General features: G+C 43.7%; 2 protein-coding genes across 2 annotated transcripts; one reads left to right on the top strand and one right to left on the bottom strand.

Moving 5' to 3' along the window:
- The first annotated feature begins 3323 nt into the window (after positions 1–3323).
- elof1 (elongation factor 1) lies at positions 3324–6431 on the top strand. Its single transcript, XM_084438317.1, has 4 exons — positions 3324–3363; positions 4375–4507; positions 5247–5317; positions 5878–6431. Exons 2-4 carry the CDS (start codon positions 4392–4394, stop codon positions 5940–5942), a joined length of 252 nt encoding a protein of 83 aa, XP_084294443.1. The 5' UTR covers positions 3324–3363; positions 4375–4391; the 3' UTR covers positions 5943–6431.
- A 2951-nt stretch (positions 6432–9382) lies between these two features.
- On the bottom strand, positions 9383–21211 carry cnn1b (calponin 1, basic, smooth muscle, b; the record flags this gene model as incomplete). The annotated part of the gene is made up of 7 exons (XM_084438786.1): positions 9383–9631; positions 10130–10276; positions 10921–11037; positions 11382–11519; positions 16195–16261; positions 17390–17511; positions 21152–21211. 7 exons carry the CDS (start codon positions 21209–21211, stop codon positions 9383–9385), a joined length of 900 nt encoding a protein of 299 aa, XP_084294912.1.
- Between the last annotated feature and the right edge of the window lie 3129 nt (positions 21212–24340).

Raw genomic sequence — 24340 nt, 5'->3', positions numbered from 1 at the left:
ATCCACTTCCTATATGACACGCCCACAGTCATTAACCACGCCTTCACCAGATCTACAAATAACATGATAGACAATCAACATGGCGTCAGATTCAGCATGTATACACGAATCAGCGGCGGGGGGCGTGCGGACGAAGCCTCATTTGAAGCTCTGGCGGGGGTGGGGGGGGGGTTCTTCTCCTGCCAGGGAAATGGTGAGTTCTTCTCTTGCCGGGGAAATGGTGAGCCGCCGAAATGTGTGACCCTAGAGGCTGTTGCGTGTATGAAGGCTGCGCCACCATGGATGTATTCCGTATTCCCATCATCACATCATTAGCACAGATCATACCATTACCACGCCCCTGCATTGTGACATACGTCGTGCTAATTTTTATCCAAAACCGTCGTCTCCCTCCTCCATACTTTGTTTTTCAAGTCATCAAAGTAACTTGACATGGACGATCAGGAGGAAATGGTAGGCAACGTGTAGTGGTTATTACTGTCAAACAGCTGATTATTCATATTCTTGTGATATTAATGTGTTGTTACGTGTTGTTTGATGTCTAGGTTGACCCAACGTCCCCCTCTGAAGGTGTGTAGGCTAGTATCCCCTAGACCTGTGAGCAAATCAGTTAGAGCCAAGACTAGGCAGACATAATTAACACATATCTAACTGCCTGTGAGCTCTGCTCGGGTGTTTTCTTGTGTGATCACAGTAGTTGAATCTCAGGAGTCTCTCAGAGAGTTGGTGGACAGACTGAGGTCGGAGGTGGAGACTCAAGCCAAGGTGAATTCTTCTATTCTTTAAATGGATGCCATTCTTACTCATTCACTCACTCATAAACCCACTCATTCATTCATTAATTCCTTAATTCACTCACTCATCCATCTCCAAAGCATCCGCTCTGTGCACGGGGCAGCCATCCTCAGTGTCTTTTTGACCACCTTCCCTCTAGATAATTGGTTCTCTTGGCCAAACTCTGGCCTTGCAGAAGGCAGAAATGACCCAAAATCGCAACACCATCGCCATACTTCAAGGTCAGAGATGCATGACCACCTACTCTATCTGAATTTGTCTTAATAACTAATTTATTTATATGAAGCCTATTTAGTAGAATATATAAGAGAAGACAAGGCTATACTAGGCTCTGTATATTACCCTCCGGACAGGGCTGCCAAGTCTGCGTGAGGCACACGCATTTCAGCCTATTCTCACGCTCACACGCCACACTTTACAATTCTCACGCGGAGAAATCCTTCTCGAAAAATGGCTAACCCCTAAATACTAGCAGTTCAATGTTCATGGGACCTTTATTTTGAAATTACTTGAACGAACGCTAATCTCGCCTCCCAATCGTCCTTCCCGCTCAAAGAATGCTAAAGAAAAAGCTAGAAAAAAATCTCCAAACCTTTTTCAAACTTGCCAGCCCTGTCTCCGGGAATAAAACAATTTGTCATGATCACTGACGTCATATGCTAAAACCTATCCTCTCTGTTAGTACTCAGTGGTTATAGTTATAACAACTGCACCGAGAGTAGGCTACTCCATAATTACTAGGCTACTCATCACTGGTAATATGTCCTGCGGTCCCCCAGCTGAGCTGCACCATCTGGCCCAATGCATGGCTGCCCAGCACACACAGGAGTGGTCTGAGGTCCAGCTCCACCACCTGCGCGCCTTCCCGACTTCCTCCTGCCAGACAGCCCACAGCTCCAGCACACACACCACTGACCTGCAGAGGCAGGCCACCATTGCAAACCTTGCCCAGGAGCTCTACCACAGGTAACACTACCATAGGTAACATTACCTCAGGTAACACTACCACAGGTAACCTCAGGTAACATTACCTCAGGTAACACTACCATAGGTAACACTACCATAGGTAACCTCAGGTAACATTACCTTGGGTAACACTACCTCAAATAACACTATACAGGTAACATTACCACAGGAGGAAAATGGGTTAATCATGTCCCACCACCTACAGTATCTGCTATATCTGCCAACAAATATCTCTTGAGATACCCGTAACCCAACCAACAGGTGCCTTATTTCTCTTGTCTACCACTTTAGTCGGACAGAGTTGTGGGAGCATATCTCAGAGCTCAGGGATGAGGTTATCTTCATATATGGCCTGATCAGTAAGTTACAGTAAATACCAGAACTTTCTTGATAGTTTGACATGTTGCAATATAGTAACAGATAATGTTTGGGAAGCAACTTAATTATCCTCCCTTTTTAGAGTGCCATAGTGATGAGACCCTGCGCAGATTGACTGAAAGACACGAGGTGCTGGAGAATTCACATACATCTCCTCTGAATCTGTCTCACCATTGGATGTTCTGTTTTATTATTGTGGTACAAATGCCTTATATGTTGCATGTGGACTCAAGGTGGTTCCTTTTACCATCTACGGTTGTGTGACTGACTGGCCCCTGACTGTTGTTCCCTCACTGTGTTCATGCTCAGTCCTTGGAGAGGATGGTGGACACCTGTCAGGGCCAGGAGGAGCTTCTGAAACGGCACCAGAGGATCCAGGAAGCCCACAAGCTCAGGTAGCAAAGCGCTGGAGGGAATTATCCGTTACTGTCACAATGACTCCACTATATACTGAGGGCAGTCGCTTATTGTCTTTATACTGTACTGTAGGTCGGATGTCTTGGAGTTACAGAGTAAGCTTCAGGCTATCGGCATATCAAAAGGCAAGGCTCCCAAGAAAACAGGTAGGATAACTCTCAGTATCAGTGTTATTTTCTCTCACCTCTGTCCAAATCGAAGCATACATTTTGTTTTGGGATCTTTTATACTCATCAGGCCATTTGAGCGTGAAGCCCAAAGCCATGCCAGTCACAGCAGACTCTGACGAAGCCCTCAGCGGTCCACAGAGCTCAGGAACGACAGCACACATGGTCAAAGAGGACGTCAACACATATGCCAGGTAAATGGATCCCATCATCGTTACCAATACTAACTCACTCATATGAGACACTCATAAGGTGAATGTTATCTGCCATGGGGAATGTACATTTGAATGGTTAAAGTTTAAACTGTCAAGCCTAACTGCTTTTGTTTTGCAGAAGGAAATAGACTGGGCTCAACACAAACCATCTTCTCTCTGATAGGGGAAATAAAAGAGGAATGACAAGCATAAATTAGTGGTCGAGTTTTACTTTGCTGTTCAACACACCGCTCGAGTTTTGTGTGAATTGCCTCATTGGCCTGTTAGAGCACCGCTATATAATCAATAAGAGCGTCATCTGAGAGACCGACAATTGACCAATGATAAACCTCGCATGCCCCACGCTTGCCCAATCAGATGAAAGAGTTCAGAGGAATTTCCGGGGAACAACAAGCCTCCAAATTGTGAAGCGCATCAGTTGTCTGGTAATAAAATGTGTTATTCTAGTTTGTTAGATTGTAAATGTGTTCTAGCTCTGCTTGTTAGATTGTAAACGTGTTATTCTAGCTGCTTATTACATTGTAAATGCATATAGATGATGGGTCTTCATCTCTAGGAGACATTTAGATGTTCCTCGTGAGATTGAAGAGAGCTTATCGCGCGCTCTATTGTGTTGTTGTGCAGCAGTTTGCAACGTAAGAGAACCGCTAATCATACATTTAACCTTACAAGAATATGCCTCGTTTTTAAGTTGTATTTTTTGCTATCTCATTCTAGATTCGTTACGAGCAACTTTGTGGTTTGTGTTTGTTACCCGTATTGCTAGCTATAGCTACCGTTAGAGGAGGAGGAGGTGAGGATGCGCACAGACCATCCCAGATAGGCAACATCACATCTTCTTGTAGCTATAACGGTATTAGGGATCTTTAATTACTTGAGTTCATGGTATATAACTTTGACCTGTTATTTGGAAAGCTACACGGCCTTGCTGATGTCAAATCATGATGATACAGACAGTGATGAATGGCAATGTCTGGCAAGCCTGTATGTGTTTTGTAGCCATGTGTGGACTGGCCTATGAGAGACTGGACAGGTCAAAAATTGTTTACCTCAATGGTGCGAACAGCCAAACATAAGAACGTTTTTTGATGACATAACCACTTGAATGTATGTACTTATGGGACTGAATGAGTATAAGATGCACCACACTCACGCATCACGCCTCACACACATATACACATACACACACACTCACCTACACATTACACTCTGAATACTCACTGTATTTACCCTGACTACACTACTTTTTGTACATTGTTCTTCTCTTTAGCTTATCCTTTTTTTTGCGCTAGCTTTTTGTACTTGCCCTTTGCACTGTCCTGTCTCGTTCCTGCACCCTGTCTAAAGTTGTCTAAATGTTATGCACCTCGTCGGAAAGCAAATTCCTAGCATGTAAAACTGCATGGCAATAAACTGATTCTGATTTTCTTTCACAGATTGCATTGGATTGAAGATGGGACGCCGCAAGTCCAAGAGAAAGCCTCCCCCTAAGAAGAAGCTGACAGGAAACCTGGACACACAGTTCACCTGCCCCTTCTGCAATCACGAGAAGTCCTGCGACGTAAAGATGTGGGTTTAGCTGGCTGCACCTACTGTCTGATAAAAACAAATGACTGGATCAGTAGTAATCTACCAGATTATGCTCTTTGTCACCTGCTTAGAAAGGAGATGCACTTGAGTTCTGTCAAGTAGTAGTACATTTTTTACATTACAGTCATTTAGCTGACACTTTTATCCAAAGCGACAATAATTGCATTTAACGTACAGTAAAGTGCATCTCCTTTCTAAACAAGTGACTAAGAGCATAATCTAGTGCAGAAGGCAAAGTGAAGAATAGCAAACTAAAAATACAATAGATGCTGAAGAGGGAGGACCGTGCTAACACTTCTTGGAGAGGTGAGTTTTGAGCCTGCGGCGAAAGATGGGCAGCGACTCTGCTGTCCTGACATCAGTGGACAGTTCATTCCACCACTGTGGGGCCAGGACAGAGAAGAGCCGTGACCATGTCGATCAACCGCAGGGGCCTCGGAGTGATGGGGCAACCAGTCACCTTGAGGTAGCAGAGTGTAGTGGTCAGGGGAGGGGAGGTGTAGGGCTTGATCATGGCCTGGAGGAAGCTGTTCCTTAGTTCCTAGTACACTGACTACCTACGTTAAATGGAGTTATTGTAAGTGGCTTTAGATAGAAGCGCTGCTAAATGACTGTAATGTAATGAGCTATATAGATGCATGGTAATATCAGCCTAATAATGGCATGGTGATTAATTGATTGTTTGACAGTATTGATTGTTGTGCTCTTTGTTTTGCAGGGAGCGTACTCGAAACACCGGGATAATATCCTGCACTGTCTGCCTGGAAGAATTTCAGACTCCCATAACTTGTATCTTTTTCAACAAGAATGTACTTTGTAATTTGATAGAATACAATCAACTTAATTGTCACTTACTAGAACTCCTGAAATGAGTCAGTCTGTTCTGTCTCGGCGAGCACATGGTCAGCCTACATGAGCAGAGCCCCTAGATGTAATGATCTATTCTATGTGTCTAGATGTAGGTAGCCAACATGTCTAGATGTATGATCTAGCCTACAGATGTAGCTAGCCTACTTGTCTAGATGTAGCTAGCCTACTTGTCAAGATGTAGCTAGCCTACTTGTCAAGATGTATGTAGCTAGCGTACTTGTCTAGATGTATGTAGCTAGCCTACTTGTCTAGATGTATGTAGCTAGCCTACTTGTCTAGATGTATGTAGCTCACCTACTTGTCTAGATGTATGTAGCTAGCCTACTTGTCTACAGTAGATGTGTGAGCTAGCCTACTGTACGTGGTGTGTCGTAGATGCATTCAGCAGAATTAACCTGAATGTTCTCTCTTTACAGCTCACTCTGCACCCTAAAAAGCTGTCTGATCTTGAATATTATGACCTTAACATGTTCGTCCAGACCTATCGGAACCAGTGGACGTTTACAGCGATTGGATTGATGCTTGTGAAGCAGCCAATCAGTAACAGTGTTACTCCCAACTCACTTCCTGTCCAACCTCACTTCACTAGCCGTTGAGCCCTGTGATTGGTTTCCCAGGTCCTTACCAATTGAAATAGAACACTCAGCAAACCTCAGTGAAATCTGGAACATTTTGTCCCATAAAAACATGGATTTCTATTTGTTGATTTGGCACTTAGTGCCTTTTCTGGACACAAACTCCATCTCAAGATTCAACATTTACTTCTTAGAATAAGCAGAGTATAAGGAGTGAAATGCTTGGGTTCTGGCTGTGCCAGGGTTTTGCTGTTTCGTTTTGTGATGACAGATGCAGACTACCACATCTGTGAGATCTTCAAGGCCAGTTTCCCAGACACACAGCCGAGACAAGAAAATGTATTTTTTTGTCATTTATTCCTACACTAGGTTTAATCTGTGACTGTGAAACTTGCCCACAGTGTACATGTTTGGTAAAGTGTTGTGTGTGTGTTTGATATGAAGTAAGTTTACACTTCCTGTTGTCCCTCTGTCACAGGGGTGAGCAGGGCATTACAACTTATTCCGATTCTCCTGTTTGAGAAACCCTACATTTTGCACACACCTGATAACATTGTGTTTGGTAGTTTTCCTCTGTTACAGAGATGGACAGGGCATTGCAACACATTCCAATTCTCTTTCTGTTTGAGAACCTCTTATGTTTTCTCCACCTGATTATGTTGTATGTAGAGAACATTGTGTTTTGTAGTTGTTTTTTCTGTCTCAAGCTGCCATGATGTCCTAGCCTGGAAGTCAGAGAGCAGAATGTTAGCTCACGTGATCAGGATGGCGACACCAGGCTAACGATGTCTGACTGTTTGCATTTAATGTAGATTTCCTTTATATGAGTTAGTCTGATACATTTTAAGTTATGAGTTTGATCACAATCAAGGTTTTGTATAAGAGATAAAAAACCAGTGTAATTCACACACCTTTACTGTTTGTGTCTAATTCTATTGAATTTGTGAAAGACCGATTCTGTTTGCTGACTGGTGTAGTATAGCTCCACAGCACAGGCCCCGTCTGCTGACATGCTCTCAGTGTGCTGTGGGATAGTGACGGCTCCCAATGAAACAAGATCTGTTCGTTTTTCAGGTGGTTTATTGTACTGCACTAAAGTCATATCTGTGAAAGGCCCATACATACAAAAGAGATATTTCAGAGGGCTGAATATGCATGGTCAGAAGAACCACAGCTGGTCAAACCGAGATCCAACTATGTGGTTGACACACCCTCTACATCACAAAACATTCTGTTGGCATTGTATGCAATGTAAATGCTAAACACATTTAGTTTTAAGAACAGGATTGTCATAAGGAACATTTGATGGGTCAGCAAAGATATAGCTGGCTAGTAGAAGTGTTTATTCTCCAATAGGTGACACTGCAGTTTTTCTTTCTCCTATATTTCAAAGAATAATGAAACACTAGGTGGCACACTTATGCAAGGGACAGCCACATCACTACTAATACTAAGATAGCTGGGTAGTGGCTACAGATGAGGTTACTGCCAGAGAAGAGTCTGGTGAAGCCAGATTAGGGTCTGGTGAAGCCAGAGTAGGGTCTGGTGAAGCCAGGCTCTGTCAGAGTAGAGTCTGGTGAAGCCAGATTAGGGTCTGGTGAAGCCAGAGTAGAGTGTGGTGAAGCCATGCTCTGTCAGAGACCTTGCATGTAGAAGGTCTGGAGCTGAATCACACCAGTCTTCATTAAAACATGTCCCAATGCTGCCCAATATTCACCGTTAACACCAGTCAAAGCTTGGTTGCTGATAACTGCTGTAAAAGGAAGACTATGGTTGTGGTGTAGTAGATGTTGATTCTGGAAGCCTGTCTGCTGGCACAGTCGTTGAGGATGCTGGAGAATGTACTGGTTAGGTTCAATTATTATCTGATCAGGGAAGTCACGGATTTGCTGCTGCTCTTGGACAGACCTTTTTTGGGAAATAAGGCACTTGGCATTTAAGAGGGTTTACTCAATGTCACAATACTTGATGCAATGATAAGAAACATTCGCCAGACAGGAAGTGAGCCTCAACATCTCAACACATTGTTTTACTCTGTGTTCGGTTTAAAGCATTTGAAAAAAGAAGTGAAAACAGAATGTTAATAAGTTTCTCTCTGATAAGTTGATTAAGAATACCAGAACAGCTTACAGTGCCCAGTATCTTCTGATTACATGTTTACATTCAAGACAGGCGGTGGGTAAACCAAATCAGGCCATGATACATAAATCATTTAAATCAGACAATTACACCTCATCTTCCATTAAGTCACTATGTCTTCAGTTAAAGGTGCTATAGATAATATGTTATGTAGACAATACAATAAAAAAAAAAAACGTTTTTACTTGTGAGCCAATAGTATTAAAACAACGTAATACTACTGGCAGATCCTGACAGAGATACCATGTGGTACCAATGTCATAATTCTACTGGCTCACAAGTCCTGTCAGAGGTGGGGATCAAACAGATAAACTCAACATTCATATCGGACCCATCAAACTTTTTGATAAATTCATAATCATAAAATAGTGAAGCTGGGTGCCATTGAGGAGGAGCTAAGCACATGCCAACTAAATGAACAGACAAAGACACTGTTTGCAGAGCACTGGAAACTAATGTAACTCATTGTATACAGCCAAAAAGAAGGTTAGGAGAACGGTAGATCACAGCCCTCTTGGTTTTGTCGTGACAGCCACTAGCTGCGTACTTTAGGAGCACACTTGTTACACTGCAACAGGCTCAAGTGCTCTTACATTTGTACGTTCAGGAACTTCTGATCAAATCAAGGACAATATAAAAAAAATGTAACACATAGTCGATCTATATAATAAAGTCTTCAAAACCAAAGTGTCAGGTCAGCAGGCGGCTGTGGGCTATAGAGGAGATGCCAGCGGATTCAGGCACTGTCCACTCGTACTGCAGCTACTAGTCTGTCCCTCACCCTTCCTCCAGGACCTCCAGACAGAACCAGCGGCTGTTCTGGAGGGAGGGAGTTCCGGAGCCTTGATTATTCCCGTGTGGACAAGGACTTTTTTGTTTTTTTTCAAAGGTCAAAGGTCAACAGCAGCAAGTCAGTCACTTCTTTTTTTTCTCTGTCACATCCATTCAAGAGATTGTTCGGCTTTCTCAATGTTCACGCTGGATGACGGGGGAGCAACAGCTGTGAATCTCCAATTAAATTAAATAATCTATAAATATGAAAGTACTCTAGAATTTGTTTGTTTTTAGCATTTCATAGTATTCTTTCACCTAAATGACCAAGGGGATGGGAGTTGGTTTGGCTACTATGCAAATACAGAAGGTCAACACACCATGCACCAGAAGGAACAGGGCTGACGACAATAATGGTGATGTCAACAGTCAATAACAGTTTGGGTGGTCTTGCTGGTTGAGGAGGAGGGGGGTGGATATTTGGGTCCTCTGGTCCGGTTTAATCAGAGTACTGGTGGTAGCCGTCAAACTCCTCGGCTCCTTCTCCGTTGTTAACATACTCGTCGTTGGGGCTGGAGCAGTACTTGTTGTCGTAGACCTGTCGTGGCAGGCCGTAGGAGGTCATGCCCTGCTGGGACGCCATCTTGTTGGTGCCCATCTGCAGGGAGACGGTGGTGGTGTCGCAGTTCTCTAGGTCCAGCTTCTTATCAAAGATGTGCCTCCTGGTGCCTGGGGCCGTCATGCCCGACTGGGGAGGGGGAGAGAGAAGGGAGGGAGAGAGAGAGAGAAGGGAGGGAGAGAGAGAGAGGAGGGAGAAAGAAGGGAGAGAGAGAGAGAAAGAAGGGGAGAGAGAGAAGGGAGCGAGAGAGAGAGAAGGGAGGGAGAGAGAAGGGAGGGGAGAAAGAGAGAAGGAAGGGTAGGGAGATGGGAGTCGGAGAGATTAACATAGACACTGAAAGGTACTGATGTTTGTGAGCAATATCAGATACCATATGTGACACTGCCCTATAGTATGCTTTACATGTTTACAGTAGGATTATCAGATACAGTATGTAGTATGCTTTACATGTTTACAGTAGGATTATACTGTGCCCTGTAGTATGCTTTACATGTTTACAGTAGGATTATCAGATACAGTATTTGACACTGTGCCCTGTCGTATGCTGTATGTGTTTACAGTAGGATTCTCAGATACAGTATGTAGTATGCTGTACATGTTTACAGTAGGATGTCTGGACCCCCTCACCTGGTTGGCCCCCTTGTTGGTGCCCATCTGCAGGCTGATGGTGGATTGGTCCATCGGGTTCTCCATGCCCGCCTTGGGGTCGTACAGGTGGCGCCGCGTTCCGTAGGAGGTCATGCCCTTCTGGCTGGCATACTTGTTGGTGCCCATCTACAGAAAAACACCCAGAGGTGATTCAATCAATCAATCAAAGCTTTATTTGTATAGCGCATTTCATACCCAGAGACAACACAATGCGCTTTACAGAGAACAAGGTGATTGAGACGGAGCTCTGTGGGCAGAAGATTACCTGCATGTTCTGACTTAAGTTTAGGTTGTGATTGATGAGGAGGGAGGGTGGGGGGGGAGTTAGGGTTATATTGACGAGGATGGGGGGTTAGGGTTAAAGATTGAGGTTTAGGACTAGGGTTAAAGATTGAGGGTTAGGACTAGGGTTAGAGATTGAGGGTTAGGACTAGGGTTAGAGATTGAGGGTTAGGATTAGGGTTAGAGATTGAGGGTTAGGACTAGGGTTAGAGATTGAGGGTTAGGACTAGGGTTAGAGATTGAGGGTTAGGACTAGGGTTAGAGATTGAGGGTTAGGACTAGGGTTAGAGATTGAGGGTTAGGACTAGGGTTAGAGATTGAGGGTTAGGACTAGGGTTAGAGATTGAGGGTTAGGATTAGGGTTAGAGATTGAGGGTTAGGACTAGGGTTAGAGATTGAGGGTTAGGACTAGGGTTAGAGATTGAGGGTTAGGACTAGGGTTAGAGATTGAGGGTTAGGGTTAGAGATTCAGGGTTGGCCGCTCTGACCTGCAGGCCAATGACGTTGCGTCCTTCCTTTATCTTCTCAGGAGCAAAATGGCGGTGATGTTTCTCTGCATACTTCACCCCAAAGTCATACTTAGAGTGGAAACCTTTAGACTTGGCCTGAGGAGACACACAGACATGAAGGTCATTATGTTTAATAAATAAGACTGAATGATGAGCATAATATCAGGATTGAAATATTATTACCCTATTATTATTATTATTATTATTATTACTATTATTATTAATGTTATAATAGTAGTTGTCATACAATATATTTGTATCACACAAAAAGATTATGCTTTTCTCCAGTATTATACAGTATAAACAATACCGTCAGAAATTGAGGAACACTTCCAATAAAGAATCTGAGCATTGTAACACATGACTAGGTTGTAGTTTTATGGCATTTGCATTTCATACATATTTGCAGAATTTCATGTGCTAGAGCAGCTGAGACTCACCATGCCAGCCAGGGTGAGGAGGGTGCTCTGAACCTGCGTGTGGTTGACGTTCTCAAACAGATCGTTGGCCTCGAAGATGTCATGAGGCCTCAGTCCATAGTCTGTGAGGGCACGCACAAAGTTACCAATGTTCTCCAGCTGGGACGCAGGGAGAGAGAGGAAAACTAGAATTAGAAGCCAGCACAGAGCAGTCATCCAAGTCCCACCGAAGGAAACTCAACAGCCTAGAGATCCAAGAAAAAAAATATCACAAATAATGTTTGATATTGTCATTGTGGTGTTTGATCTGTGCCCCAAGCCTGTTTCCTCTATTGGAGGTGAACTTCCTTTCTCACTCCCCTCCCTATCCAAGCCCCCATATATGTGTTCTCATTCTCTCTCTCTCTCTCTCTCTCTCTCTCCCTCTCGCTCTCTCTCCCTCTCTTTCTCTCTCTCTCTCGCTCTCTCTCCCTCTCTCTCTCCCTCTCTCTCTCCCTCTCTCTCTCTCTCTCTCTCTCTCCCTCTCGCTCTCTCGCTCTCTCTCTCCGTCATGTCCATAGAAAGCAGCAGACGCATGCTGAGATTAGCCTCATTTCAGACCACAGCTGTCGGCTGGAATGTCAATAAGCCGTGTGGTCAGTTGGTCTGGCCTGTCTCTGTCTGAACCTGCTGAACCTAACCCTAACCCTAAACCTGCAGTATCTGGCCTGTCTGTCTGAACCTGCAGTATCTGCCTGGTTTATACAGCATCTATAACATCTGAAACTGCATTATCTGCCTGGTTTATACAGCATCTATAACATCTGAACCTACAGTATCTGCCTGGTTTATACAGCATCTATAACATCTGAAACTACAGTATCTGCCTGGTTTATACAGCATCTATAACATCTGAAACTGCATTATCTGCCTGGTTTATACAGCATCTATAACATCTGAACCTGCAGTATCTGCCTGGTTTATACAGCATCTATAACATCTGAAACTGCATTATCTGCCTGGTTTATACAGCATCTATAACATTGGAACCGGCATTATCTGCTTGGTTTATACAGCATCTATAACATCTGAACCTGAAGTATCTGCCTGATTTATACAGCATCTATAACATCTGAATCTGAAGTACTGTATATGCCAGGTTTATACAGCATCTGTAACATCTGAACTTGAAGTATTTGCCTGGTTTATACAGCATCTATAACATCTGAACCTGAAGTATTTGCCTGGTTTATACAGCATCTGTAACATCTGTACCCGAAGTATCTGCCTGGTTTATACAGCCTGTCTCTGTCTGAACCTGCAGTATCTGCCTGGGTTTATACAGCATCTATGGCAAAACACATGACTAGCTACACTACACTGTCCTAAAGCTACGACAGTGTCAACTTCTTACTGGAACTTCTTACAGAAGTCGGCTTTCAGAAGGTATGAACACTATTCACAGAGGAATATACAAATTACACCAGAGACAGAGGAATTGTGGATTAGGCGTGGGCTTCAGTGGGTTATGGCTTATTTGCCATCCTATGATTCAATCTTTTTAAAATGTTGTATTTTATGTTATTTTAAGGAATCTGTATATTTTTATTGTGTTTAGTCTTCCATCTTATTTTCCCTGCTTTTATGTTCATTTTGTCTATTTTATGTGAAACACTGCATGTAATTTCTCTGTTGTAAAGCACTTTGAGTCGCATTTCTTTTGTATGAAAGGTGCTATACAAATAAAGTATTATTATTATTATTATTATTATTATTATTACGATTATTGTTATTATTACCTCCACCCCAGCATTTGTTTGTTCGTTTGTGAGCAGGTTTACACAAAAACCGATTTTCATGAAAATTCAATAGAAGGGTGTAGCATGGTCCAACTTAGAAACTATAACATTTTGGAGTGGATCAGAATCACAGGGTGTTATTATTATTATTATTATTATTATTATTAGCTGTAAGCTGCAGGCCATGTTCTACAGCGATGCTAGCCCCTTTCAGTCCTGTAGACGGCCAACAATGTTGAACGAGCTGACACTCCTTAACTACAGTCCCTTAACCCATCTTAGGAGAAAGGGGTCAATTATATCTGCCTAGTCAGCAATGAAGGGCTCATCAAATATATTTCGCAGAGATATTTCAAAGGTACTCAGAGTTGCATAAGGGTTTTGAGGACATGGATGTGGGTTTTGAGACCTCAGCGTTGCTAATAAATATTTTGGTAACACTTTATAATAATGATCAGTTATAAGGCATTTATAAAACATTTGTTAATAATTAACTAATCATTAACAGATCATTTATAAACGTGTAAATGATTCATAAATGATTTGTAAATACTAGTTAAACATTCACAAATGATCTGTAGATGATTTATAAAACATGTAATAATGAACCAATCATTAACAGATCATTTCTAAACATGTGTAAATGATACATAAATGATTTGTAAATATCCTAGTTAAAGATTCACAAATGACCTGTAGATGATTTATAACACATTATCAACATTACTTGTAAATTGTGTTCAACATTAATTCATGTTAGTTAATATGTAGTAAAACATTTGTAAATGATTTTAAGAATGCCTTATTTATTTGTTTTTCATGTTTATCAAATGATTTGTTAAACATTTTCTAAAAGTCTACAAATCATTTAGACATTATTGCAGCCCCAAAGACCGTTATAAACTACTAGTTTATAATGAACTAACCATTAACAAATCATTTATACATGTTTACATTACATGTATAAATGACATGTTACAAGTTTACATTTATACATTGTCGTTGTTTTTTGATGTCACAAAGGAACAAAGCTGTCTTCAACATTTACACATCATTTATAACAGGTGAAGAAAAAGTCCATAAGACATTTGTAAATGATAAATAGTTTCAACTTTAGATTGACGCATGCAAAAACCTCTACAAATGATTTATAGATGTTTTATAGACAATAATAGTTTACACTTTAGATTAGCGCATGCAAAAAGCTTTACAAATGATTTGTAGATGTTTTATGAATATTTAACAAATAATTTGTTAAACATGAAAAACAAAGATGGCTAATTGGTGTAAAATGTTATTCTTAAAAGCAATTAAAAATGAGTTACTACACATGAACTAATGTTATTTAATGTTGAACAAATAATTTACAAGTACTGTAGATGATGTGTTATAAATCATCTACAGATCATTTTTGAATGTTAAACTAGTGTATTTATAAATGATAGGCTATATGACTCATTTATAAACATGTATAAATGATTTGTTAATGATTAGTTCATTGCAAACTAGTAGTTTATAACAATCTTTGGGGCTGCAATAATGTCTACAAATGATTTGTAGACTTTTAGTAAATGTTTAACAAATAATTAGATAAACATGAAAAACAAATATATAAGGCATTCTTAAAATCATTTACAAATGTTTTACTACATATTAACTAACATTAATGAATGTTGAACACATCATTTACAAGTACTGTTGATAATGTGTTATAAATCATCTACAGATCATTTGTGAATGTTTAACTAGTATATTTACAAATCATTTATGAATCATTTACACATGTTTATAAATGATCTGTTAATGATTAGTTCATTATTAACAAATGTTTTATAAATGCCTTATAACTGATCATTATTATAAAGTGTAACCAATATTTTAAATATTTTTTGGAAAAACTAACCCCCAAAAATGTCCGGTCTTCTTCTGCGTTTTTATCGAAAGTGAGCGCTGTGATTGGCCGCCCAATGCATACAAGTGAAGAAGAAAGCCGGTCATTTTTTGAGGACCAGCGAGAACATTTTGTGGCGTTGACGCATTCCACTGGTGACCCGACATACGCCACTGGCGAGGCATTCATGCGCCATCGGCGCCATCTAGTGGCCATTGGCGCTTTTGTCTTTTGTGGCATGCGTCGATCAGAGTGGCGTGTGCCAACCACCAGTGGCGTTTATAGTGATATGCGTCAGACGCCAGTGGCCTTAGTGGCATTTACAGTGGCATGTGCCAGCCGGCAGTGGCGTCTGTGGCGTATATAGTGGAATGCGTCAGATGCCAGTGGCCTTCAGTGGCATGTGTCAACCGCCAGTGGAGTTTACAGCCGGCGTGTGTCAGCAAGGACACATAGGACACGGATGGATGGATGGATGGATGGATGGATGGATGGATGGATGGATGGATGGATGGATGGATGGATAGATAGATAGATAGATAGATAGATAGATAGATAGATAGATAGATGGATGGATGGATGGATGGATGGATGGATGGATGGATGGATGGATGGATGGATGGATGGATGGATAGATAGATAGATAGATAGATAGATAGATAGATAGATAGATAGATAGATAGATAGATAGATAGATAGATAGATAGATAGATAGATAGATAGATAGATAGATAGATAGATAGATAGATAGACAGACGAATAGATCGCTCTCTTTTAGACATTAGAATTTTAATTTCCAAATAAAGGAGCACTTCCGAGTTGATCTTGAGCTAGCCACGTTTATATCAGTGTGTTGTTAGGCCTACTTAAACGTATTAGTAGGTCTGTAATTGTAATAATAATAAAAATTAAAAAATTAACAAGAAAAAAAAAGAAAGAAAAAAAAAAGAAAAAAAAAAAGGCTAATATGTGTTGACACGAAAATAATATGCATGTAATGTGTTTAAATCAGTATGCTGTTGTTAGGCCTACTTAAACTTAAAATGTGGCTATATGAAACCGGTCCTTGGTGCAAAAAAGGTTGGGGACCCCTGGTCTACAGGACTGAAAGAGGCTACAGTGACGCCCAAACAGTCTGTTATTCTCTGTCTGGGGGCACGCTTACCTGGTGCCAGTTCTGAGGGGAGTTGCTGATCTTTCTCACTGACCCTGGATGCAGTTTGTTGATAAGTCTAGACAGAGCGACAGGAAGAGGGAGATAGAGAAAGGGAGAGAGGGAGAAAGGGAAATGGAGAGAGGAAGAAATTGATATAAATAAGTGAATAAACAAGCTAATGAATGTGTCACTACTACAGAGGAGTGTATCACTCACTAACAGAGGAGGTATCACTCACTAACAGAGGAGGGTATCACTCACTAACAGAGGAGGGTATCACTCACTAACAGAGGAGGTATCACTCACTAACAGAGGAGGGTATCACTCACTAACAGAGGAGGGTATCACTCACTAACAGAGGAGGTATCACTCACTAACAGAGGAGGGTATCACTCACTAACAGAGGAGGTATCACTCACTAACAGAGGAGGTATCACTCACTAACAGAGGAGGTATCACTCACTAACAGAGGAGGTATCACTCACTAACAGAGGAGTGTATCACTCACTAACAGAGGAGGTATCACTCACTAACAGAGGAGTTTATCACTCACTAACAGAGGAGGGTATCACTCACCTCACTAACAGAGGAGGGTATCACTCACCTCACTAACAGAGGAGGGTATCACTCACTAACAGAGGAGGGTATCACTCACCTCACTAACAGAGGAGGGTATCACTCACTAACAGAGGAGGTATCACTCACTAACAGAGGAGGTACCACTCACTAACAGAGGAGTTTATCACTCACTAACAGAGGAGGGTATCACTCACTAACAGAGGAGGGTATCACTCACTAACAGAGGAGGGTATCACTCACTAACAGAGGAGGGTATCACTCACTAACAGAGGAGGGTATCACTCACTAACAGAGGAGGGTATCACTCACTAACAGAGGAGGTATCACTCACTAACAGAGGAGGTATCACTCACTAACAGAGGAGGTATCACTCACTAACAGAGGAGGTATCACTCACTAACATAGGAGGGTATCACTCACTAACAGAGGAGGTATCACTCACTAACAGAGGAGGGTATCACTCACTAACACAGGAGGATATCACTCACTAACAGAGGAGGGTATCACTCACTAACACAGGAGGATATCACTCACTAACAGAGGAGGGTATCACTCACTAACACAGGAGGATATCACTCACTAACAGAGGAGGGTATCACTCACTAACATAGGAGGTATCACTCACTCGCAGAGCAGGACTCCGTTTTTCAGGCTGTCCATGAAGTTGTCTCCAATCCTCTGGTCGGTGACCTCCTCCATCCACAGCCTCAGCTCCTCCTCCTTCTGAGGGTCGTACTTTCCCGCCAACTGTGGGTCAAAGGTCACAGATTACTGAACAAGGTCACATTCAGTTGCTGTAGGGAGGTGTTGAATCTCTTTGTCTTTTATTATTGTCCTTGATTAGCTCTGCGTTGTGTTTTCTCGTTTCCAATAAAAGACTGACCCCAATCTCTAGATATACCACACAGTCCAGTGCCTCCTTTCTCAGGTGTTCCAAATGAATCTCTCCAACACGGGATTTGAGCCTCAGCAAAAGCGATTTATTCCAGAAGGTTTTACATACAAAAGACGATGGCATGCCTAATGGACAGTTGACCTCTCTGTATGCTGTCTGAACCCAAATCAAAGCATTGCTCTCGTTGCAACGTTCTTATGTGGTTTGAGTGTCCCCCCTCCCTCGTCTCTTCTCCGATAAGACTGTCTCTCTGGTCTCTTCTGTGGCCTTGTTTTGTCCCCTTAACCTCGGCGCCCAGGCCTTTATCTCTAACCACAACAATGGTGTTTGGCCCAGAGTGTACCAGCCATGGTGTGTCTTTATCTCATAAGTCTATGGAAGAGGGACACTTCTTACCGAAACCTCAAACCGACAGCCATACTCAGAGGTCAATCATCATAATTAGGAAATAGCTAACAGGATCATATTAAAAGGCATTTCTCTGAAAATCAACAATATTCAACAGAGGGATGCAGTACACAGTGTCTTTGAGCTGGTGGTGAAAGGGGTTTGTGTGTGTGTGTGAGTGAGAAAGAGATAGAGACTATATTTCAAAATTTCTGAACTTTAGATTGCTATTCTTGCACTTTGCCTTCAGCAGTAGATTATGCTCTTAGTCACTTGTTTTAGAAAGAAGATGCACTTGTGAGTTCTGGCAAGTAGTAGTACATTGGCTTTTCCTACGTTAAATGCAATTATTGTTAGTCGCTTTGGATAAAAGTGTCTGCTAAATGACTGTAATGTAATGTAATGTAATGTAAAACATCACTATTATACAAATAACAGAGGGTTATAAATCTACCATCCTCTTCTACTCCATCTGTACTGTTCTCATGTGGAACCAGTGCAGCCACATTCCTGTCCTCTCTCCTCTGAGAACCTTAAAAGCTGCAGATGAAGAGTTGGAGTAGAGGAAAATGTCCTTGGGACATGCTAGCATAAACACCCACTCCCTTTCCCTTCTCTCCTTGCCTTCTATTTCCTCAATGGCAAACAAATGTCGCCTTAATGTTTTGGATTCTAGTGTGAGGCTATGACCCCCCCCTCTCCTCTTCTGGATGTTGTACACCCCTACCCCCCCCCCCCCCCCTCATCAGCAGGGGCACACGCCAACACAAACAGGTATTACACAGCAGCAGGCCTAGCCTAGCTTCCATCCATCACACCAAACTAGGGAGAAACCGCTCTCCCAGTCACCCCTCCCTCTATCTCTCTTTCTTTCACTCTCTCTCTCTCTTACTCCCACTCCCTCCCCTCACGTCCTAGCGCTCTCTTTCCCTCTTGGCTGTCTCCTCTCTCCCCCTCCCACTCTCTCTCTCTCTCTCTCTTTCTCTATCTCTCTCTCTCTCTCTCTCTGGGCTGTCAGGAATCTATCCTTTTACAGTGAGCCGACGAGGCGGCCAGACCAACCTTGCCTGATAAAGAGATGCCAATACTGGACAGCCTCTCCTCAGAGAATGATTTCACGTTGTTATTCTTTTCTAGAGGTCAGGAATGCAATCAGAGCTGGACATGTTTTCAATCCTGAATGTCATCAGCCTGAAGCCAGGAACGAGCCTACTAACATCTCACTCTAACCCTAATAACATTAACATAACCCTAACCTTACTAACATGGCTTTAACATCTAAACCTGACTGTAATAACTTGGCCTGAACATCTAACCCTCACCTGAATAACCTTAGTCCACTGGTACCATCACTGTTTCTTGATGGCAGTCAAGTGAATACAGCCAGGAACAGAGAAGAGCACCAGGCTGAGCGATGGCTTATGGAAATCAGAAATACCACTGTGTGTCATCATGTAGAAAAGATCCAGATTACGAATCGTCATGACTGCCCCTCCACTCTCCTCTCAGCTCTTCTCTCTTCTCCTCTCTCCTCCCCTCCTTTCTCCTCCCCTCCCTCTCCTCTCCTCCTCTCCCCTCCCCTCTCCTCTCTCTACAGAGTGTTTGTTCATGCCCTGGCCTGCAGTGTAAACTGTTTACACAGGGACACTTTCTCCAGTCACCTGACTGAGCAGAGCACCAGGGAAGTGTGGAGCAGGGAGGGACTCCTTAAAAGGCGCCTGGACGCGCCAGTGTACCTGGCTGTCACCCTCTGGATCCTGTCCCCTCCCCCTCTGCTCCGTGGTACTCACCAGCCCGCTGCCCTGGGCTGGCGTCACCCACACTGACCTCACACTCACCCCCGGGATGCAGAGGTTCAGGACCGGAGGTCTCCTGACTGAGCTGCCTGCACAGGAGCGCAAGTAGGGCCCGGCCATCTTCAGCCGTAAGCTGCCCTAGGTGTGGTTCAAACCCCTGGTTGTTGTAAGAGCAGACACTGAACGATCATCTAGGATCATCACCCTGAGAGGAGTCATTCTGAGAGCCTGACATCGCTCTGGGATAGCTGCTTTCTTCCATCCCAAACGCCCACAGCCACAGACGCAAGATGTAGCTGATAGACTTACTGTATATCACATTACATTCATTTAGCTGACGCTTTTATCCAACATTACTTGGCTGATGTTGGCTGACACACTGGAGATGCACCTGTGTGTTCTAGAAAGACTGGTCTTCCTACATGTGAGAGGTGTTGGAAGGATAGAGGGACGGTCCAGGCGAGGACTGACTGAGGCCCTTCAAGAACAAACAGGTACTGTAGATGATTACAGCCCTGGTTAAACGTCTAGTTCTGGAACCTTCCCTGGAATCCTCCCCACGTGGTGATGCACTCCGAGTCCGATGTGAGAACGCGTCGCTTTGAGCAGACTGGACTCAGACACAAGCTCACCACAGGTCTGGAGCTGCGTGGTGGAGCTGTGTGGTGGCCTTTAGAGGGGCAGACATCTCCTGGCCACGTACACGCTACCATACACCTCCTGGCCATGTAGAGGCTACGGTGAATGGTTAGTAAAAAAAACAGTAGTGAAGTGGAGGGTGTACAGAGGTATACGGAGTAGGCCTATAGCCTACAAACGTCTTTATCCATGGACCCACAGCATACCCACTTCTTTAAACACCACTGTAGAAACGGTAACATTTCTGCTACAGTATACCCATTTCTTTAGTCAGAGTTTACCCACTTTAGTCACCACTACACCCCTGGTAAAAAAAACTTTCTTTAACTGGTCTCCAATGGTCGAGAATCTGACTTAGACTGGTTGTTTGGCTGCCGTATAAAACCGCCAACGTCTCACAACAAAGATGTGACGTACAGTATTCCTATGTCCATACTGATGATCATGGATGTTAGACAACACGAATAAAATCAGAATGACATCAAATGCTAATGTCTTCGTGGGTCTGCCGTGGATAAGAGCAGCTTCGTTGAGCCTAAGAACTACGTGACAAGGTGCACTTGTTGTCGGCAGCGTCAGCATCCTGGTCTAGAGGAGCTGCTGGTCACCTCAGCCCAGCGATGAAAACACGCAGATCACAGCAGACAGACAGGGTATAGAAGATACGCACCTTGCTTTTGACCTCAGCGGATAGTCCGAAGGACGGGCCGCTCCTGAAATGGCTGGACATGGTGCTGCAGCTGTTCACAGTGGAGATCAGGGCTTTAGAAACGGAGAAGCGACACCTCTGTTCCCTGCAGAAAAAAAACACAACAAAGTCCCGCGTCCCTCTGGGCCGGACAGATCTGCAGCCTGTTCGGATCCTTTAGTGGTAGAATCAGCTCAGGCTTTTGGACCACGTTCCGTTCCGACACTTTTCTGAATCTTTTTTAAACTCTTCCCATCTGTGCGTGCCTGGGGTGCAGCGCGATTGGCCAGGGCAGCCGTCCAATCCCGACGCGTAGTCTTCCTCCGGGTGATGTCACCGCTATGGCATTAGATTTGATCATTGTCATTTTTTCCACCTTGAGGCAAATGCAAGGATGCTTCTCGGTCGTTTCATTTTCATTACTGCCAGTATCACTGTTGCCTAATGATTATCAATGGAACATATCAAACACACTCAATTTTAGACTGATAAACTGAAAATGAACAAATACTGAATATAGGCCGAGACAACGTTCAGTTACCAAGATTGAAATGTAGCCTGTGGTATAATCTTGACCTCACAGCAGAATAGATGTGAATGACAGAGAAGAAACCAAAACATTTTCAAATATAAGTTTATTGTAGATTGTTTATTGAAGTGTAAATAACAGGCCTACAGAAATTGGCAGGTGAAACAGTGGCTTTATCCTTGAACCCCCCCCCCACACACACACACACACACATGCACGCATGCACACACACACATACTCACACACACACACACACACATGCACGCACTCACACACACACACACACACACACACACACACACACACACACACACACACACACACACACAGCAAGGCCTGTTCCAGAATGTTGATTGTGATGGAGAGCCACAGTCTGCTGCTTGGAAGCCTGACGTCACCTTGGCAACGATGAGTTGGTTTTCCTTTTTTACCCCTGTGTTGCTCCTCCCCCTCTCCTCCCCTCTCTTCTCCTCCCTCTCCTCTCTCTCCTCCCTCTCTTCTCCTCCCTCTCCTCTCTCTCCTCCCTCTCTTCTCCTCCCTCCCCTCTCCTCCCTCTCCTCTCCTCTCTTCTCCTCCCTCCCCTCTCTCTCCTCCCTCTCCTCTCTCTCCTCCCTCTCTTCTCCTCCCTCCCCTCTCCTCCCTCTTCTCCTTCTCCTCTCTCTCCTCTCCAACCCTGTCCTCCCCTTCCTTTCCTCTCCCCCACCCTCCTCTCCTCTCCACTCCTCCTCTCCTCTCTTCCAGGGGTAGATGAAGGACTGGAATGCAGAAAGTCAGAGGCGGTACTGCTGCTCCCCAGAGAGCATGATTCACTCAGCCGCCTGTCCCTGTCTCTCCACCCCCCCCCCCCCCCCCAGCAGAGAGACCATGTTCCAGTCTCTCCACCCCCCCCCCCCCCCCCAGCAGAGACCATGTTCCTGTCTCTCCACCCCCCCACCCCCCCAGCAGAGACCTTGTTCCTGTCTCTCCCCCCACCCCCCACAGCAGAGACCATGTTCCTGTCTCTCCACCCCCCCCCTCCCCCCCCGCTCCCCCAGCAGAGAGACCATGTCCCTGCCCACCCCCCAACGCAGGGAGAGAGATGGGGTTAGGGGGGTGGGATAGGGATGAGAGGATGGGGAGGAGGAGGAGGAGATTGAAAGAGAGCGAACTGGATTACTGAGGTTCCAGCCCTCCCTAAGCCGGCAACTATGACAAGGATTTAAATCAGTCAGATGAACCATGACTGGCGGAGAGCAGAGGTTTAAATCAGTCAGATGAACCATGACTGGAGCGGAGCAGAGCCGGGCAGAACAGAGCAGAGCAGCCCTTATGAAGCAAAAATATACTGCGATATTCATTGTCATAATAGGAAACTATTGGTTATATTTTCCAATATACTGCAATATATGCATGGATATTGGATGTCCATGTATGGATATATATTGATACAGGGGGTGCATGTAGCTCAGGAGGTAGAACAGCTGGCTGGGGGTCTCTGCAATCACCAACACCGTCTCTGAACATCAGACAGCACACACCGGTGTAACCACCAACACTGTCACTGAACCCCAGACAGAGAAACCAGCGTTGTTGTTCTGCTGGTGCTGGTGAGTTGAAGGAGAAGGCCAGATCAGCCATGCACTGGTTGGAGATAGAGAGATGAAGCCCTTCCTGCAGAGCTCAGGCCTGGCCTCTGTTAGCTGCTAGCTCATTGCCAGCTGTATTTAAGTACAAGCTCTGAGTCTGGGAGATTGATATGTGTTCTCCAGCCGTTTCTCTCTGTCTAACAAGGCTGTTTAGATGATATACGAGGCTCTGAACGCACGGCCTGCCGCATGGTGCTGCTGGTAGCGAACACACAAACTTCAACAGAAGCTATAGATCTGGCCTCTGTACCTGACATGCCTACTTATAGGGTGGATCCTAGGGGGATGTTTCAGGATTGGCAGTCAGTCAGAGACTGCTGCTGTTTTGAAGTGTGTATTTACTGCAATTTCACCAATTGATCAATATGTTGGAAAAAATTTAACTCAATGCAACCCAATGTCCCTAGAGCCTACTGCTTATTGTACAATATCCTGTACATATAAAACCTAGCATTATAATATTTTTTTTTAATAATAACCAATTTCAGAATAACCAATTATACAGATATGTAGATTATGTATTAGGTATTATTAATGTGAAGTTGAACCATTGGTTGGACTCAAGCTCAAAAGAAAGAAGAAAAAGTGTCACACACTCTGGCTCCATATTTTATTTTGACGTTTGGGCCTGTTGGCCCTAAGAACCTCACAAGAGGACCTTAGTGTGTGATACCTTTTAGTTATGGACTCAACCTCAAACCTCAACTTGAAAGTTCATTTTAGGTATGAAGCCTTCTGTAATGACACACAGAAAATATAGTATGTGTGTGTGTGTTTGTGTGTAAAGTATTACGTAATGTCACCATAAACAGACTGTCAATGAATACAGAAGCTCAGAGACAAAAAGAGAGAGAGGGAGAGGAAGAGAGAGAGAGAGAGAGAGAGAGAGGGAGAGAGAGAGAGAGGCCTAGCAGACAGCGGGACTAAGCAGGGGTCTTATAAACATTTCAAGCAGAGAAGAGGCACACAGCAGGAATTTGGACACTTTATTTGGGCATGGTGGGAGCAGGGAAAGGC

This window comes from Borostomias antarcticus (genome assembly GCF_949987555.1).
Source record: "Borostomias antarcticus genome assembly, chromosome: 5".
In the NCBI taxonomy this organism is placed as follows: Eukaryota; Metazoa; Chordata; class Actinopteri; order Stomiiformes; family Stomiidae; genus Borostomias; species Borostomias antarcticus.
The sequence above is the reverse complement of the archived record's forward strand: the minus strand, read 5'-3'. Positions and strand labels throughout refer to the sequence as shown.

Excerpts from the sequence above, each read along its gene's own strand:
- elof1 (XM_084438317.1), top strand. The coding sequence starts at position 4,392 with ATGGGACGCCGCAAGTCCAAGAGAAAGCCTCCCCCTAAGAAGAAGCTG. Across the intron at positions 4,508-5,246 it reads AAGTCCTGCGACGTAAAGAT|GGAGCGTACTCGAAACACCG; the intron begins GTGGGTTTAGCT and ends TTTGTTTTGCAG. Across the intron at positions 5,318-5,877 it reads ATTTCAGACTCCCATAACTT|ACCTATCGGAACCAGTGGAC; the intron begins GTATCTTTTTCA and ends ATGTTCGTCCAG.